Source organism: Pseudorca crassidens, chromosome 2, assembly GCF_039906515.1.
Source record: "Pseudorca crassidens isolate mPseCra1 chromosome 2, mPseCra1.hap1, whole genome shotgun sequence".
Taxonomy (NCBI): Eukaryota; Metazoa; Chordata; class Mammalia; order Artiodactyla; family Delphinidae; genus Pseudorca; species Pseudorca crassidens.
The window spans coordinates 31,736,706-31,756,340 of record NC_090297.1 but is presented as its reverse complement, the minus strand read 5'-3'; the positions used below and the strand labels follow the sequence as shown (position 1 = coordinate 31,756,340).

Sequence of the window (19,635 nt, the reverse complement as noted above, 5' to 3'; positions counted from 1 at the left end):
CATGCTTCATTGCTGGCATATGTATTCAAATCAAGGCTATAGAAACCCAAGTGCCTAGGCCAAGGAATTCGAAGCTAAAACCTGAGCCTCAGAGCAGTGTTCACTGATACTGTGTGTGGCTGAAGGAGACGGCACCCACACCCGGACCACTGTGGCGATACCACCATCCCGGGGATGTGGCTCGGGCGGGGGGCGGGGGCACCAGCCACTCTTCTGTCCTAAGCAAAGATAGAACACTGTTGAACATGCACCGTCGTTGAATTTCAAGTGTTCGTAACTCGTCTGTGTCAGATATGACGTTTGGAGGCTCCAAGAGGCCTGATTATAAACAACATCAATCAACAAATCACCACAAATGACCATTGTTTCTCACCCTGAGCAAATATCATTCTAAAGACTGTTAGGAAGTTGTTAAACAATTCAGTCTTAGGCATCTCTTATTTATCTCCAATTTTGGTGAATCCGAGTTAGAAACCCCTGAAAAACACTGGACGAGATGAATCAGCTGTGAGAGCAAGCACCACAGAGATGGAAAAGAGCACGGACTCGTGTCAGGAAGAAGAGCTGGTCAAGTCCTCGGCATGAGCGAGGGCCTGGTCTTGAATGTGTCCTTAGCAAAGCCATACTCTACCTCGGGGCTGGGCAGCTGGAGGTCAGGATAGTGGCTGTCCCTGACAGGGGTGCCAGCTTTACTGTTTACCAACCAGGGTTTGTCATAACAGCGAGAGAACTGAAGTGAAGTCTGTGAAACGGAAATCCAAAGGGAAGGACGGGAATAATTGAAAATGGAACAGAAAGGGAGCAAATTGGGAACATAAAAAAATAAATAAATAGAAGACACTAAATTTTAAAGAAATAGAAGACAAAATAAAATGCACATCAGTCCAACAGGATGAAAGGGACCAGGCAGAAAGGCAACAGCATTCTTCATCCATCACCCGTCGTAACAACAAACTTCTCTGTTAGCTCCAGCAGCACAGATAGTGCCTGGATTTTCAAGATTAGTAACTAGATGGGCTCAAACTCAAAATGGGAATATGTGGAAAGAAGCGCTTTGGACTTAACAACCCGAGTTCCTATTTAATAATGTCCTCTTCAGTCATGTTAAAGGTCCGGATCTGTGTACCACTAGGGCCTGGCCAGCCTGGTCTGCATGTCTTCAAGTGCCTCTCCTCACTGGGGTCTTTCGGGGGCTACACTGAACAATGGACATCCGCAAAGCTGGGAGCGGGGAAGGAGGTCACACTGCAGCTTGTACGTACCTTGGTGCCACTGGCTGGGGTGGCTGGAGAAGACGGCATGGACGTACAGCTGTGGTTACTCTGACTAGCACTTGAGCTGGAGCGGGTAGGGGAGGCTGCCCGGGAAGATGGTTTGGACCTTCGGCCCCGTGATCGGAAAGGGGTCATTCCCTGGGATGCCCCCTCAGGTAGGATGAATTTCTCTCTAAGTTCGATGTTAGTTCTACCTCGTGCTAAAAAGGGAATAAACACACACATACAATAACAGTTAACCTTGAAAAAAAAATATCTTTGATGGTCATACAGATGCTTGACCCCATGATAACAGTTATATAATTTATAGGTTTAGTACCGTCTGTGGATTCTTTTAGAATAGGGATAAATTCATGATTTATCAGCCTTGTCATGATTCTTACCCACAGCAGACACACTAACTAATAAGCCCCTTGGTTTGCTGTAATAAAGGAGTCGGTGTACAAAGCACCATCCCATGCTGTGGTCACGACCTGGCCTTGCCACTGTCCCCTGGGGTCAAGAGAAAGCAGATGAAGCAGTTCACAAACCTCTGAGGTTAAATCAAAACCCCTCTTTTCTCTCTCATAGTACATGTGTACTTTTTGCTCAACTGTTGCAGGATATACGGTAATGAAATAGTAGAGAAAAACAGATCATTGAAATTGACGTCACCTAGACTCTTCTATTTGAATTCAGTCGATAATATTATTAAAGAAAGGGGTCCAGGAACTCAGGACAGTAAAAAGATCTGGACTGAATCATTAAGAAGTAAACATGTGGGAGGAGAGAGATCAAGACCATGCACAAAACTTGCCAGTGAGAAACCGTTAAGTCAAAAGCTGAAAGCAATGAGAAGCTGAAGGCACACCTGCAGTGGGAGAGGGACATCCAGCTGGAGAGTCTGGAAACACCACTGAAGGCCAACAGTGCTGTCCTGGGGCTTCCTGGAGCCATCAGACCAGAACCCAAAATCTGGATTCGGTCAGAAGATACCAAGTACAGCCAACACAAACATTAAATGTGAAAGACGTTATGAATTTAGAAGAAATAATTCCTCTGGAATGTGTTCTTAGATTATTCCTCACTGAAAGGTGCTATTCTGCAATCACCTTGTCTGCTCATTCATCCCCAAGCCGCTCACTTTTTAGGATGTACTAGATAGATCTAAACAAACAGGACTGCTGGTAAAGCCTGGGAAAAGGGAACCATTAGAAACAAAGTATTTGTCTTTCTTTCCTCTATTAGATTTTTTACTTTGGCCAGAAACTACAAGTTTAGAAAATTTCAGGTAATTGTGCCTACCCTCTCCTGCCCAACTCCACATGTCCTCAAGAAATTTGAGGAATCTTGGTAGAATCGGATTTTAAATCAGGTTGCATGAGTGTCCAAGCAGAGAGGTTCTAAATTCCTAAATCAAATCAAAATTCTTTTCAATATACTCAGTTGACGTAACATATCAAAGTATGAAGTTAAAAGGACTAACTTGCATTATCAAAACCCCTGAATTACAGTCCAGGCTCTGCCCCCAACTGGGATCCTTCCCACTCTGGGCCTCCGTTTCCTCAGGCTCACTAGAGGTGATCAGTCAGGCTCACTGATGTCCAAGAGTCCTTCTTGTCTGGACAGTCTAGGATTTTTGGTCCCTGGAATGCTAAGCTGTCTCCTCCCTTCTTAGGCTCCAACAGAACATGCCCTTCAAGGTTCATTCCTTGGCCCTCTGTTCCCTACTCTAACCAACCAGGTTACTCATCCATTTTCCAAACTCCAGCACTTTCCTCAGTGTCCAGTTCTCAAAGGGAATTTCCTTCAGCGCTAACCTAGGTACTTCAGTAAGATTCCACATCGCTAAACACTTATTTATCTTATGTTTGCTAAAGGGCCAAGCACAAGGGTGGACACACAACAAGCACTGAGTTAACAGGGACAAATGGAAATCGTTACTCAGCTGAGGACTTGGACCCCAGAAGAACTGTTTATGGCCCTAAGCCATAAAGAACTTCAGACATGTGGTTTAAACCTAGTAGAGATTTAACAGTTCACTGAGCCCACCCTCCCAGAAAACAACACAGTGACACAAGAGGAAGACTCTGAAATGGCATTGCAGATGAGGGCAATGACATCTTAAGTGTAACGATAATAACAGGTTCTCCATGCACTGTACAGTTTACAGAGTGTGATCACGTGTAATACTGCACTTGACTGTTATCAGCGACCAGTCAGCATCCCCATGTCACAAAGGAACTGAAGCATTCAGAGGCTGAGGTCAAGGAACGCTGTGGCGGAACTGGGACCAGAACCAAGGTCTTCCACCTGAGCTGCCTTCTGCCCGGCCCAGCTCCTTGCATTCATCTACGCCAGCTCATCCCACTCCGCCTTCCTTCCCCACCACACTACTGTAACCACTGGCAAAGGTTACGGACAACTTCTGCCTCAGGGGGATGCTTTTAGACTGTAGAAAGGTTGAGATCTACAGAAAAGTACAAAGAATAAAAATTGCTTAATCTTAGGGGACAGCACTATTAAAACGTTGGTGTCTTTATTCCTTTGCACAACGGTGTGTGTATATGTGTGTGTGTATATATATATATAAAAGATACAAAAATATCAGAAACATTCCTCCATGCCTGAGGAATAACTTGCATAACTTCAGCTAGCTGCAAAGTATTGTTTCATCATATCGACATAATTTATTTCACCAACCTTGTATTTTGTTCACAATTTTTAAAACACTGTACACAACGCTGTGACAAACTACTTGTAAAAAGTTTTTGTGCCCACCCATGATGACTTCCTTAGGATAAATTTCTACAAGTGGATCTGCTGGGGAGAAAGGATGCACACTTAAGGTTTTTGATACTTGTCAACTGACCTACAAAATTTTATACCAATGTACACTCTCAAAAATAATGTATGAATATATTCAATTTACTTCACTCCAGCCAATGCTCTCTGTATTAAAAGAGAGTGTGTGTACACATATGTGTCAGGTAAAAACCCTGATAATTTGACAGGTAAAAACACCTCTCTGCTGTTGTCATTTGCACTCGGGGGAGTTACTATTTTGTTCTTGAAACACTCTCCTCCCTCGGCTTCCAGGGCCCCCGCTCTCCTGCCTCTCCCCCTTCTCCCAACTACTCCATCCCACCCACTTCTTAAACGCCGATGTTCCCCTGGTTCCATCCACAGTCCTGTTCTCCCTCTTAGACTTTTGACCTGGTGATGAGTTCATGCATCTGAGACTTCAGCACCATCATACGGTCCTGCCTAACTCTCAAATACATCCCCAGCATAGACCTCTCCTGGATGCCAGAGACTTACACCCAACTGATTAGACACGACTGAAGCCTGAAACCTGGTTGTTGACGTAGGTCCCTCCCTCCTGATGGCAGTTCAGTCTACTATTGATTCCACCTTCTAATGCCTCTTGAATCCCTAAGCCCTTCCTGTACCCCTTACAATTACATGGTTCATGGAGTATCTCCTCCACCCTGGACCACGGTAACAGGCTTCCAAATGGTCTCCTTGTTTCTCATCTTAAAGTCATCCCTCCCTCACTCCTCAATCCCCACACTGAATTTCTAAATAAAAACCTGATCTCTCTAAACAGCTCCAAATCTTTCCATGGTCTTTCACTGCTTACAGCAGAATTTCCCAAACTGAGGTTTTTGAGGGGTTTCCTATGAAGAGGAGTTTCGTAAACACTGGATTCTACATTTCTCTCCCTAATGCAATCAATCAGCATTTTATAAGCTCTGAGAAGTCCTGCAGCAAAGAAACCTGTTTAGTTTTAACTCAGTGTTTTCCAAACGCATTTGACCATGATTTTTTGGTTTTTTGAATATCACATTTTGGGGTCCAGACCCCAAAGACAGCCATTTCAAGTTCAGTTTTTCAACCACCAGAGAGACCACCATTTTCTAAGAGACTGACTACCGATGTTGGCTGGAACAGGCTTGTTAGTTAAAATTCAGTTCTATTGTTTAATGGGTAGAGTTTCAGTATAACAAGATGAAGAGTTTTGTGGATGGGTGATTGTGATGGTAGCACAACAGTGTGAATGTACGTAATGCTACTGACCTGTACACTTAAAAATGGTCAGGATGGTAAGTTTTTATGTTATGTGTATTTTACCATAATAATAAAAAAAATCAGTTCTAAGCCAAATTGTGTCTTTTAAATCTTCATAAAGTTTTTCTAGATTTTCAGTAAAATTTGGGGAATTAATCTGCCTAATGCTCAGAAACATTCCCGGAACCCTCGGGTAAATGTGTGCCGATTCACTAGGCAGGGACGTTGTTTTACCTCCATCCAAACATCATGATTTCCTTTGCCGTGGCTCAGTTCAGAAAGTGAAATCCCCAATTCTGGCAGTACCAGGAACCTACCTAGTTGAATACTTTTACCTTTTACACTTGGCTAAAGCAACGTGCAGTCTGAGACAACTTTCATCTTCTTAAACAACTGTGTAAAGGCAGATAACACGATTGTGCAACACTGGTATTATAACCCCGTCGTACATTTGGTACTGTCCTCAGAATAACATTCTCTATGGTGCAGAAAGCCAAGGAAATGCAACCCAAATGAATAAAAAAAAATCCACCCCAAGTGGTGCTTCTGTAAGCCACAGTAATCCTCACAGAACCCTAGGTAGCTTCAAGGAACTTTTCTCTTTGTGATGTTCATGCCCTTCTAAGTCATGTATTACATCCACCTGGGCCTTTAAGTGTTCCCCTCGTAGCACAATTTTTTATTTGCTTAGATGTAGCTCATCCTGTCCCTCACTAGTATTATGAGGGATTATGATATCTAAGGAGTATGATATCTAAGACTGCTGGGAGTTCTTGACCCTGTAGTCAATGGAATTGGGATGAGGGCATTCCTGGAAAGGCACAGGGGAAAGCCTTACCTTGTTTGCTCCAAGGGATGCTGAAAAAGGCTACTATGTTCCATAGAAAATAGCTCCTAGATGGCCCTCCCAAATCTCCTTGGGGTTCCAATGTCTAGCTAACAAGATAAGGAAAAAGCAAGCAGTGTTCTCCTTGGCCAGCAGCACAATGTTATCGTAAAGAGAGCAAGTACAGCAGGCAGCAAACAGGCAGTCAAAGATTCCAAAATGTCACATGCAGTATCTCTTTTGTTTAGTTCAATCACACACAGCATGAAAAATAAAACCTTATTAATAGACTTGGAAAGGAATAATGTTGTTTTACTGAGTTAAGGTTAAAAAGAGAGATATATATATATAGCTCCTCATTTAAAACAATCAGAGGGTACTTTTATATCAAAGAAATTGGTTTGCAATATAATTAAGTTCTAAAACTAATTTAAACCCGCTCTAGTTTTTATCAGAATAGGTGTTTTTAAGACTAACTACTTTATAAAAAGGAAATCCTAACGAAAATTATTACTCTATTATTACTCTGGTTTATTGGAGTAAATGCAGAATGAGTTAAGAGGAACTAATTCATAAGCGTATCTGAATTCATGTGAGAACCTTTAGCTTCAAATGCTTCAGATTCTGACTATAAATCACTTCCAAAGAAGTGACATAACAGTATTGTAAACATTTCTGCTCAGCTTATAAGTAAGTCTTACTAACTTAATTACGTAGTTGGAACCAGTAAAACACATGTAAAAAAGGGTGGTGGGGCTTCCCTGGTGGCGCAGTGGTTGGGAATCTGCCTGCCAATGCAGGGGACACGGGTTCGAGCCCTGGTCTGGGAAGATCCCACATGCCGCGGAGCAACTAGCCCCGTGAGCCACAATTACTGAGCCTGCGCGTCTGGAGCCTGTGCTCCGCAACGGGAGAGGCCGCGATAGTGAGAGGCCCGCGCACCGCGATGAGGAGTGGCCCCCACTTGCCGCAACTAGAGAAAGCCCTCGCACGGAAACGAAGAGCCAACACAGCCATAAATAAATAAATAAAATTTAAAAAAAAAAAAAAAAAGGGTGGTGGTGGGTATGTTAGCATCTGAGACACAGCATGGAGGTCAGGAGCCAGACGGTGTTGGATGTGAATCCTGTCTCCGCCATTAGCCACCTCTCCTCGGGCAAGTTATGTACCTTTCCTATGCTTCAATTTCCTATTCTATAAAATGGAGATAATAATAGTAGCTACACCTCCTAGAGGTGTAAATGTGTTATTATTATTTGTAAGGTCTTATAATAAACAGTGTGTGGTATATAAAGCTATAAGTATTTGTTAAATAAACAGAAACTCAGAACAAATTCCACGGGTACTGTCTCAACAGGCATATTTTGTTTTGTCAACTTATAATAGTTAGAAAAGCTATGGTTTGGCTATTTCAAAGCATTCATAAAGGCAGCAGATACCACAGAGCCAAGAGACGCTACAGTTTAAAAAGCAAAGCCATTCTCAACGGGCTGGGATGTGGGTAAGAGGGACAAAGCTTAAAAGCCAACCTATGGGAGACTGACTGGAAATCGAAGAGCTGGAATCAGAGCGCTTTATTTTACTCCCAGGATGGTGAACTAGAATAAAAAATATATAAACACAAAGAAACAGAGCAGGAAACGCAGAAACTGGTCAAGAAAGACAAACTGGCAGACAGTGGGGGAGCCTCCTGTGTACCCACATGCAGCTTGGCTAACAGGAGAAAGGAAAGGAGCAGTTGAATGGGATGTAGCAACTGGAATCTGATCATCCCCCGCTTGCTGCGGCCCTCACACGCCTCTAGCTGCAGATGCCATCACTCACATTGAGTTGACTGTTATCTTTGGCCTTTGGGCTAAAAGAGTAGACCATTCTCTTTGGCCTTTGGGCCTTTTTAGGTTGAAGCAGACTGAGACCCCATGGACTTACTTAGGTGACCATATGCCTCACAATGCAGTGCCCAGGCTCACTGCTAGGTGTTCTCTATTCCCCTCCCTGGTTAAGGGAGCTCCCAGCCCTCCCCTGCCTAGGAGGGGCCCGATACCCTCTCTGAGTTTCAGACACGGGAATTACAGGCAAAGTCATCTGCAGCACTAACAGGGAACCGACAGGGCTTCTTTCTAGGCTGGGGTTAATTTAACCCCTCACACAGAAACATTTGATGACATCAATAAATTCCCAATTCTCGTTAGTGTGTCCCTGGAAACCCGTCTCCCCTGACAGCATCAAACCCTCCTGCTCTCTCTCCCTGGTCTGCCCTGCACCCGAGTCCCAATCTGTGCTAGTGGGATGACACCTGGCAGCTTAACAACAGAATCAACAAACAGACCCCACCACCAACACCCTGTGGAATCATGAAAGATCAGCGGCGAGGGCGTAGCTAACAAATAACACGAGCTCAGAACGGCTTCTTACCTCGGCAGGGGTCATTTTTCACTAGGAATTCATCCAGGGCCATCCATCCTCCCCCAACGCGGACCATCACTGTGCTGCGCAGGATGCGGACCAGCCGCAGCTGCTGGGAGTCCCCAAACTGCAGGGCCAAGGGGAAACGGTGAGCGAAGGCGCCCGAGAGCAGGGCTAGACTTTCTTCCCTAAGCAGACTGTATTCAGATAGAATGACAATTTCACAGTTTGGGGGCAATTTTACTTCTCACTATTTTGCATTTTTCCCAAAAAACTTAAAATATGGAAAAGCTAAAGGTCATTATTTTGACGTACTTTCTGTTCGGATAAAGTTAACTGTTGATGGTTGCGACCTTGCTCCAGAGGGGAGGAAGGAGGACAGACAAGGCATTAGCTCCCTTTGATTCCTTTAAAGATTCTGCCCAAATTTAAATCCAATGATACAATTCTTTGTTAAGCTAGCTTGTTTCCATAAAAGAAAAGGTAGCTCTAAGGTGGATGTCAGCTTCTGAATACAGTGTGCTCAAAAGTTAAATGGAGAACAGCAAATCATATTTCAAATCTCAAGGAAAACCTTGCAAAGCATCACCATTATTACAAGCTTAGAAAGAAATTTGATTTTCCACATCATTTTCAGAAATAAACCCCTAAGTATTCTCTAATTGTGTTGTCACCAGCAGAAAATTTTCTTCAGCTGAACAAATGATTAGTGTTTATACTAAAATTTAGTTGAAGAAATTAAAATTTATATCTACCATGCTGATTGTAAGTAGTTTTCAACAATCATTTTGGGATGTTAAAACAAGCATGATTTTCTGATATTTATTTTTCCTTTTTTTCTTGCCAAATATTCCTACTTCCCAGCCCTATCAACATCTGGAGTTTCCCACTGCATAAATTATCCTCTTACCAAAATAAAAGTTAAGAGGTAACAAAAGAGAATCATGCTGAGATCTCAAAACAAAAATCAAACATATGGTTGGAGAAATGGAATTCCTAAAATTGTTTAATTTAAGGAGAATGTTGAGGGGGGTAATTTAATCACTTAATTAGGATTTTCAAAGTTGTAGAGGAGAACCATAACTTTGAAAGAAGGCACAAAAATTAAAAATGCCAGAAAGGATGTTTAAGGATGTTGGTTAAGGACCCGTAACCAACCCCCCTCAAAATTAATATTTCTGTGGTAATTCTCTGTATTACTTTGCACTGATTCAAGCTCACTGTTTATACAGGCAAGGTGATTGAAAAAAATATCATCCCCCACCCAAGCCCTTTTCTTTGAAAATAAAAATGGTCCTACATCTTTCATCTCATGCAGGTTTTAGGTTTTCATACAAAGTGACTGCAGCCACAGCATGGTGTAGTGTAAAGAGCACTGAAGTCGGGACCCAGAAACATGAGGGAATAAAGGTCCTGTCCCGGGAAGGAAGCTGCCCTCAGACACTGGCCCCATGCGTGGGAACGGGGAGGCCCCTTGGGAGGAACTGAGGATTCCACCAGACCCAAGGGCAGTGCCAGCCCGAGTCACTGTTTGGGGTCCTCTCTGGATAAGAGAGGGGAAGAAGGAAATAAGGGCCAATGTGTCCTCCAGAGGGAATCAGGAAGGAACCCCAAGCTGTACTTTATTCTTACATTACTGTGCCCTGTAATTTATTTGTCAACCTTTAGAATTAACTACACTGATTTCATTCTTGTTTCCCCCTTAATTTCTTACTAAAGCTCTCTCTGAAATATTCTAACTTGCTTTTACTGAGCTATAGGGAAAAGGAGGTTTGACCCAAGCCGGGGGCCAAAGTGTCTGGGGGAGGCCAGAGAGATGAATGTGGAAGGAGTTATAGCAGCTCTAAAAACAGGGACCTGCAGGAATCTGGCAGAGAGGGGTTGCCAGTGAGGCAAAAACCTCCTAACAGTCTTAGAGGCAACAACAGTAAGCTCTGCTTCCTTCTCTGCGTCACTGCTCTAACATTTGCTGTGTGACTGTTGGCACAGTGGTCCTTAAGGCCTCAGGTGCCTCGTGTATAAAGTGAAACTTCATAATTCTGTTCCAAACATTGGAACTAACCCTCTGACCCTCTGCTGGTCAGTGGAGTAGAGGAGGACATCGGTGCCACTTCAAAGGGGCCCCTGGTACCCACATGCAGTCATTAGCAAACAGGTACAACCTTTAGGTACTACTTGGCACTCTTACGCAATGACTTATTTAAAGCCAGTTTGACTGTTCTTGTCTTTAGTTTCTTTCCATCCTTCGTTCTTCCCACTGGCCCAGAATGTTACTGTAGTTGGTGGTTAAAGCAGTGCCTGGAACTTTGAGTGAAGGCTTCAAATCAACTATTAGTGTTTCTGATTTCATATCACAAGACGAATTTTACCCATGCAACTTCCTTCCACTTTAAGACATAGGACCCCAGAGCCCTCAAAGAGATCTAAAAGGTTAGAGTTACCAAGTGGAGTCAAAAGCATTCAATCTTTGCAAGTCTAATTTGATCCCATTAGATTATGCTGGCTGGCCATAATCGGCAAACGTCAGGCTACAAGCCAAGTATGAGTTCCACACTCCTTCTCACATCCCTTATGATTATAAAATGTAACGTAAGCACAGGTAACTAAAATTTTAGTAAGGTATTTAAACACAGTATCTTAAATACCCTAAGACTTTTCTGACTTAGTGTGCATTATAAAATTTGTGTTAACGGTCAAAAGACTTGGGTGTAAATCAGAACTGTGCTGTCTGGTATTCTGACAAGACTGGGCTCTTTTTTAGAAGTGGGATGGATTGATACCATAGCTTTAACTTCCCCAGAACCATACTACTTTTAACTCAGCCCACCAAAATATCGTCGTCAGCCAATCTAATTTTAAATGGAAAATTATATATACTTATATCCTTTTGCTTCCGAGACAGCTTTACAATACTAGCCCTGCTATCAGTTTCTCCACTTGGTAAGACTACCAGACATGACCCAGGCATGCTTCAGATTACGTCCTCTCCCCACAGCAAAGAACAGGCAGCATTAGCCACACAGACCATTTCCACCAAAAATAACATTTGCAAGGCACACTGTACCTGATTGCCGAGGAAGAACTACAGACAGTAAGAGTTAAGGATGGAGGAAAAGGAAGAAAAAAAAAAAAAAGAGAGAGAAAAGAACGTTTTGTCAAATTAACACTAAGGAATGAAAATCACGTAATCATATTACCAGCTCCATGCAGAACCACACATACTGACCATATTCTTTGTTAACTCATTTCTCTCACAGGTAATTAAAAAAAAAGAAATAAAACCATTATAAGATTGCTTGGAGCCTTATTAACTCAAAACCCTGGGCTGGATCCAAGGCAGAGTCACCCAACACTCCACCCCCTGGCTCAGAGCAGCACAGTGTGACTCTGCTGGACCTTGAAGACAGTTGTGACGTGCTAATGGAACCTCATTTTCCTGTTTCTAACTGGGTGCATGTAACTATGCTATCTGGCCATCTAAATCCTCTCTGACAATCCTAGATCTTCCTTAGGACTGTAGAGAACCCTGACAAACTGCTGGATACATTTTAGGGGTCCTGTCATAGATCCCTTCTGTGCCCCACCCTGGTCCCCAAAGAAGCTAAAACACAGCACAGTTCACTCAGTTATGGCCTCGCTCGGCACAGCTTTCCAGGGAAGACTACTGAGCAGGCTGAGCGTCCTGTGGGGCCTGGACAGAGCTTCTCCAGCCCTTTCTGAGCCTGCGAGCCACTTGGGCTCACAATGACCAGCTCTCTGGGGGCAATGGTCAGTCATTAGATAATTGTTTCCTTATCTTATGATAAAGGTGCCTCCATTTCCTCAAAGACCTGTTTGGCAGTGAAGAGAGGGCTCTGAAATGTCTCCTATGTTGGATCCCATACAAGCTACTGCTGGCTACATACGGCACTATTTTCCAGATGCAACTATGTGGGGCACTAAAGCTCAGCTCACAGGACACCTGATAATTGGCACCTACAGAGGTGAGGGCCACAGACTGATCGCATTGCAAGTCTCCACTGGCTTTGGTACTCCAAGCATCGGTGACGGGAAGGTGGGATCAGCCATCTGCTGTGTGTCAGGCTGCTTTCACCTGTAAGGGCCACACAGCAGGAATGACCACCACAAAGGACTGGTTTTCTCTTTCTTACCCGGTATTTATTCTCTCCAATCTGCTCCACCTGAAACCTTTTTGCACATTTACACTGAGCCACTTGTCTTGTGACCTATTGGTTGTGAACAACAGAAAAAGAGAAAAGTGTGAAGGGTAAAGCAAGACTTCCTCTGCAGAGAAACAAAGGTTTTTATATGTCATCAGAGAAGCTCTTCATTACATACTTTTTAGGCACCTCAGGCTTTTGACACATGTGTTTATCTTCTATTGTGAGTCTCACTAACTGGGATACTCAGACGCTGAGTATGAAAGAAATTCCCCAGTAATGATACAACAACACATTCTTCCATCCTGCTTCAAAATTTCCTCAAATGTGCTAATACGCACGCATCAATATTAACTGACTAATAAAGCAAACTATGAGCTGATTTAAATGTCAACCTAGGAGCCCAAATTCCCTGGAAGTCAGTCCTGGGGTGCTCCAAGCCACTCTCCAAGACCAGGCCCACTGCCTCTCCCATCCCAGGATGTGCTACCAATGAATTCACACTTTTTGGTGTGATACAATTTTCAGTGTGATACAGTTCTTAATTAGGCAGAAAGTTTGGTGGGTACACATCATCTTAAACATTACTTTTATGTATCACCCCTTAAATGCTACACATGAAGACGCTCTCCTGCATCCGGAGGTAGGATCTCAGGACTGAGAGATGAGTCTGTTCTAAGCAACATGGTGCCCTGGAGAGGTTCTCTGCAAGCTGCAGAGCACCACACAGAGGTGACTCACTTAGGTAACAATTCATTGAGACTGAGCTACAGCTCAAGAGTCGGACATCCACTGGGGCAACACCATCCAAAAGGGGATCCCCAAAAAGAACTCCAGATAATCACCTCCCAACAGACACGCTAAAGGGCTGATACGGCAATTACACCCAACCAAATTCAGGACAGTAGTAACCTATGGTCAAAAATGTACTCCAAATACAACTCTTTCCCATACCTCATCTTCAATTTTATCTGCATCAGTTGTTGGTCGATAAGCATCCTTGTTGGGATGGAGAGCGGCCACGAATTCATAGTAATCAATGTAGCCATCCCCATCGCGGTCAAAAATGTCAGCAACAGCAGTCATCTCTAACTTGGTAGTAGGGAACTCTGGAGAAAATTAATCACATTTTGGAACGTTAACTAAGAGGGCTTACTTGGTTGGTTGGTGGTTGTATAAATACTTCTTTAAAAAAAAATTTGTCTTGATTTTTTTCTGGAAAACAGTACACAGTCCTTTTAGAAAACTTAGAAAATATAAAATATTATAAAGATAAAAATCACCAAAAAAAAATTACGCAGAGCATACTCAGGTTTTTGGCATTTTTGCTTATAGACTCATCTACCCCCCTCCCCAATGCAATTTAAAACCAGAGGCCTACCAACAAACTTCAGAATTTACTTATCCACTCCACTGTTGTTGGATATATAGATTATTTCAGGAGAGCGACAATTTGGAATTAATAGGATAAAGTTTTTCTACATTTAGATTACTGCCTTGGGTTCTTGACAACTGCTTTCCAGAGTGTGAATGTTTACAATAGCCAGAGTGACTTATTAAAACGTAAACTGGACTATACTGTCTCTCAGATGGAAACCTCTGCTGGCTGCCCACTGTCTTTAGAATAAGATCTGATCCGTTCATGATGGCCAACAAAGCCCCGCATTAATGGCTGTTTCCTACCTTTCCAACTTCACATCTTACCATCTCTAAGGTCATGACACTCCAGCCGTGTTAACCTTTCCATTCCTAGAACATGCCAACTTCATTCCCATCTCAGCACTTTAGATCTGCTGTGGCTCTGCCTCTATCTCTCCCCTGAAATCTTGACATGGCTGGAACCTTATCATCACCTAGGTCTCAGCTCCAATATTACCTCCAGACAGGCCTTCCTGGGCCACCCATGTGAAGTAACACAGCTGTGAGATGTGCTTTGTGATCTTGGCAAGTCACTTACAACTTTATGCCTTATTCCTTCTGCTGAAAATAAATGCGATCATACATTTTGTAAGCTGTTATGCAGATGCCAGAAACTGACATCATGAGGGACGTGATGTACAACATGATAAATATAATTAATTAGCACTGCTATATGTTACATATGAAAGTTGTTGAGAGTAAAACCAAAGGGTTATCATCACAAGGAAAACACATTTTTTTCTATTTCTTTAATTTTGTACCTATGAGATGATGGATATTCACTAAACTTATTGTGATAATTAGTTCATAGTCTGTAAACCAAATCATTATGCTGTACATCTTAAACTTACACAGTGCTGTATGCTACTTATATCTCAATAAAACCGGAAGGAATAAAAATTTAATCTGATTTAATCTGAGAAACTGATATTGTAAAAAACTTATTTTAAAAAACATTTTACAGGCGCATCTCATGTTACTGTGCTTCGCTTTACTGCACTTCACAGATATTCTCTCTCCCCCTTTTAAAACAAATTGAAAGTCTGTGGCAACCCTGTGTCAAGCAAGTCTGTCGGCACCATTTTTCCAACAGCATTTGCTCACTTCATGTCTCTGTGTCACAGTTTGGTAATTCCTGCAATATTTCAAGCTTTTTCATTATTATTGTATTTGTTATGGTGATCTGTGATCAATGATCTTTGATGTTACTATTGCCAAAAGGATTATGACTTGCTGAAGGCTCAGCCAATGGTCAGCATTTTTTAGCAATGAAGTATTTTTAAATTAAGGTATGCACATCGTTTTTTAAGATATAACACTACTACATACTTAACAGACTACAGAATAGTATAAACAACAGTTTTATATGCACTGGGAAACATTACTGCAATATTTGCTCTATTACGGTGGTCTAGAACCAAACCTGCAACATCTCCAAGGTCTGCCTGTACTTAGAACCTCGTTATTCACAAAAGTTAGCTTCTTTTCTATACCTCGAATATGTTTTGCTTGCCATAATGTGTCAAACAAGACCTGCATTTTTTATTCCTAGCAAAATGATGGAGGTTCTTCCCTCCATCAAAACAATAGACCAATTTTAGTAAGCAGGTACATTACTTCTTCCCTAAGACGACAGCTTTAACTTGAGAAAGACTGTTTAGCCGGAATACAGCCTGCTTCTACAAAGTAGGTGCAAGGAATTATGACTGGACTCACTGGATGCTAGAATGCCATCGATAAACTCCTGACGTGTTATCTTCCCATCCTGGTCCTTGTCAATTCGCCGGAAGAAATCCATCACCCGAGACTTTTTGTGATTCATCCAACGCATATACTTTTTCCTCCAAACATCAAAGTCAAAGTTGGCAAATTCCTTCAACTAGACAGAAATCAGAGGTGTCAACAAGACCTACTGTTTGGCCTTCAAACCTGCCCAGAGCATACGAAAACTTTCAGACATCCAGCAAAGCCATGCAGGCCTTTCAAGGGGGACCAACAATGATATCTGTGTATTGCATCTTTTGGGAACGCACACTCCGGCTCCTTCACTTAAAGCCATGATTATTTACACAAGCTGTGGTAAAATGGAGCAGCGAGAGAAACGGTAACTGAACGACCACCATGGAAAATACGGAGCACGCAGAACAAGAATGGGTGGAGCCAGCCTTGCTTTCCCTTGGCACTTTTTCAAAAGATCATCCCCTTAGATGTAAGAGAATGGATTCTATCCCAGAAAAGACGTCCTTAGCACTCCTCACTTATGTGATTTTGAAAGGAACTATAATCACGTAGAGGCCTATGTCTTCGAGGCTCAGCCCCCCTCCCCACTGGTCTTCTGAGATAGTTTGAGTTCCGGTTGGAAGCATCAAGAATCCAGTCCTGCACCCAAGCACATTTCTTTGGGATGGCAGCAGAGGGAGTGAACTGTCCTTCTGACTCCCATTTTAAATATTTGGCCCTGGTAGATGGCAGCAGGTCTATGCAGTGGGCAGAATGATGCTGAGCTACTTGGACTATGTCAGTGACACAGACTCAGAATGACTTAAACAGTGCAGCGGTTTTCCCCCTGGTCTTTCAAACTCCAAAGTTGGAAGGAATGGGGAAAAAAGAAAAAGCCAAAACCAAATATGCTTAAAACTCAACCGGATCTACAGAAATAACAACAAAAAACACAGAACACTCACTTCTGGGCATAGCTGCTTTGATATGCACAAATAAAAAAATATAAAAGATATTAGAAATTTGTTTTAGAAACTAGGAAGTGAAGTACTATATTTTTTAGATTGGTTAATGATACTTCAAAATAGATTAGCTTTTCATAATCTACTGAAGAAAAATACTGATAGAATGACAGGCCGATAAAAAAATTACTCGTTTTAGAAATGGGTAGCTTATATCTACACAAAAGGCTCAGTAATGGTCATTTTTGTGAGAAGCTCCACACTTGGCGGTAACCTTGCAAAGTTATGCCCCTGATCCTCAACCAAGGCCAGGTGCCGAGGAGGGTCGCGTCACAGGCTGGACCCTCCTGGCCTGGCTGGCTGCCTGCTTTCCACCACCAGTGCTACGGCCTATCTGTTGTTGGTTTCCTCACATGTGTCTGTTCTCCCAGGGGGCCTGGAGGACAGAGTCCTGGCCTACACTGCTCGGTTCCTCCTTCTGCATAAGTGGGTCAAGGCACACAGGTGATGTTCAGAGGGCCTCAGAAGGGCTGTGTTTTGATAAAAGTCACCTCCCTCCAGGGAAGGCTGCTTGGCGGGGCCTCACCTCCTCCAGCCTGTCCAAGGCGTCGTTCAGCTTCCGCTGCCGCTCCAATGCCAAAAGCCACACCTGCTGCCAGCGGGCAGAGAGCTGGTTGATCCGTGGGTTTTTTGCTTCAGATTGTGAAAGGATTGGCATGGGAGGAGGTGTGGGCTGACTCAAAGACTTTCCTGAAAGGAAAAATCATCATGAGATTAGAAAAGCTGGTTTAGTCAGTTCACAGAGAGAAGCTGCCGTCTGTATGGACCTAGAAGATCTTCATGATGACGTCCGGTCAGTAACTGAGAAAAGGAAGTCGGGACCTGGCTAAACCTAGACATGGAAGCACACTGACCTAAAAACTATTGATGCTTTTCCCCAGTCAACAGGTACCTGTCTCATACCTTCAATCAATTCTGTCCTACCTTAGCAAACTGAGGAAATGTCAGTGGTTCTACAGGAGCAGATTTATTTTATGATGAAATTAGCGCAACAGTCAGCGCTGATGACCAAAACATGGAAAGGTCACTGCAAAAGAATCTGCTTCACCAACTCCAAATTTCTACCAATTCAAAAAACTGGAGTCTAGTTATTGTTTGTCAGTGTAAGAAAAGTGAGTTTCAAAAAAGATTTTTGTTCAAATCCAATATGGTTTTTGAAAATGGAAAAGAAATTTCTGCTGGGCACTTGGGAAGCACTCATCAGTGAGCAGGAAGGAAGCATCCTGCACAACAGGCGGCCACGTACTGCTGCCACCGCGGGACTTCTCCATGAAAGGCGCATGGGCTGGCTCTATGATCTTCCTTTTGTACGTCTTGGTGACCCGGTCCACGTCAGGCTGTTTGCGAGTCATCTCCTCCATAAATGTCTGTTAAACACAAACAACAAGGAAAAGGGTTGAGAGTTTTCTTGGACTAAGATGGGATTAGGCAACTTCTTACTAACAAGGGCCAAGCCTGTGACAGATGGAGCAACTGCAAATGCCTTCGTACACGGCTGCACTCCTTTCAAGAAACATGATTGTGGCCTTGAGTGAGGCACTTCATCAGGTTCTGGAGACCTGAAGGAATAAGACATGGCTCTGACTTCCAGGAGCTCACAGCTGAGTGAGGAAACCAGGCAGTCAGAGCAATGAGTGGCACCCAGGGCTCCGAAAGAAGGACTAGGACAGGCACCCACAGCCCAATGTGGGGAGGAAGGCTGCCCGGAGGCTGGTGCCTGAGCTGTGTGCTGCAGGATGAAGAATGAGCCAAAGGCTGGGGGCAGGGCAGTCCCACGGAAGCCTGACAGTGGAGCGAGCCAGAGCCCTGCTGATCACTGGCTGAGGATACAATCAGAGGAGAGGCAAGAGGGACAGCTGGAGAGGCAGGCAGGAGAAGGGTCCAGAAAGGCCTTGTGTCAGGCTAAGGGACTGGGGTTTTATTCTGAGAGCAATCTGTGTGTGTGTGGGGGGGGCGCGCGGGGGGGGGGGGGTGTTTATGGGTGGGTGGACAACTGAAGGATTCCGATCTAGAGAAGAGACACAATCAGATCTCTGTTTTAGAGCTACCATTCTGGCCTCAGTGTAGGAGGGAGGATGGAAAGGGGGGAGGCAGGCAAGTTGGGAAGCCATTGCAGTAATTGAGGCAAAACACAGTGAGGGCCTGAGCCGGGGCAGGAGAGAAGGAGCCAAGAAGTATTTTGAAAGTAGGACAGGTAAGACCTGATAACTGGCTGAATGTAAGGGGTAAAGAAAAAGGAGTCACTCCTGTGTTGGGTGACTGGGTGGATGAGGAGAGAGGAGGCAGGTGCGCAAGGGAGGGGTGGGGTCAGGGCCAGGAAGCAGGGATGAAATGGAGTTTTAGAGCTGCCTCTAGCTTCCTGCATGCTGCAGACAAGCCAGGAGATGTGGAAGCCCTGGGTGTACAGGTGCTGGATGAAGGTGTCAGGCCAGATACAACCTCAGGTATGAGAAGAGGGTCAAGAATGGAACTTTGGGGAACAACGTTAACCAGTGGATAGAGGAAGAGGAACCAGCTAAGAAGACTGATAAAGAGTTGTCAGAGAGATGGGGGGACACAAGAGGGGGGAGCTTAAAGGCACAAGGAATGAGAGGTGATAACAGAAGGGAGAGGGACTGGCCCTGATGGAAGAAGATAATCTCACTCAGGAGAGAAGGGGTCAACGTAGGTAAACTTGATGGGAAGTACAGGGAGTCCTCACTGGCCAGGCTAATTACATATGCTAAAAAGACCTTATGTCCACAGTATAACTAGGCAAG

General features: G+C 43.7%; 1 protein-coding gene across 21 annotated transcripts in view; it reads right to left on the bottom strand.

The window, feature by feature from the left end:
- The window catches only part of MACF1 (microtubule actin crosslinking factor 1), a 341,804-nt gene that overhangs the window by 4,612 nt on the left and 317,557 nt on the right, over positions 1–19,635 (bottom strand). For 7 of the 21 annotated variants that reach the window (XM_067725580.1, XM_067725583.1, XM_067725593.1 and 4 more), the window contains 10 exons: positions 18,123–18,243; positions 17,403–17,566; positions 15,852–16,014; positions 13,671–13,825; positions 12,708–12,782; positions 11,621–11,638; positions 8,566–8,683; positions 7,680–7,748; positions 1,263–1,474; positions 632–742 (listed from right to left, as the gene is read on the bottom strand). In XM_067725580.1, coding sequence (XP_067581681.1) covers positions 632–742; positions 1,263–1,474; positions 7,680–7,748; positions 8,566–8,683; positions 11,621–11,638; positions 12,708–12,782; positions 13,671–13,825; positions 15,852–16,014; positions 17,403–17,566; positions 18,123–18,243 — 1,206 coding nt within the window. Of the gene's footprint in view, positions 1–631; positions 743–1,262; positions 1,475–7,679; positions 7,749–8,565; positions 8,684–11,620; positions 11,639–12,689; positions 12,783–13,670; positions 13,826–15,851; positions 16,015–17,402; positions 17,567–18,122; positions 18,244–19,635 lie in introns of all 21 variants that reach the window. The other 14 variants (XM_067725590.1, XM_067725596.1, XM_067725598.1 and 11 more) reach the window with 7 other exon arrangements.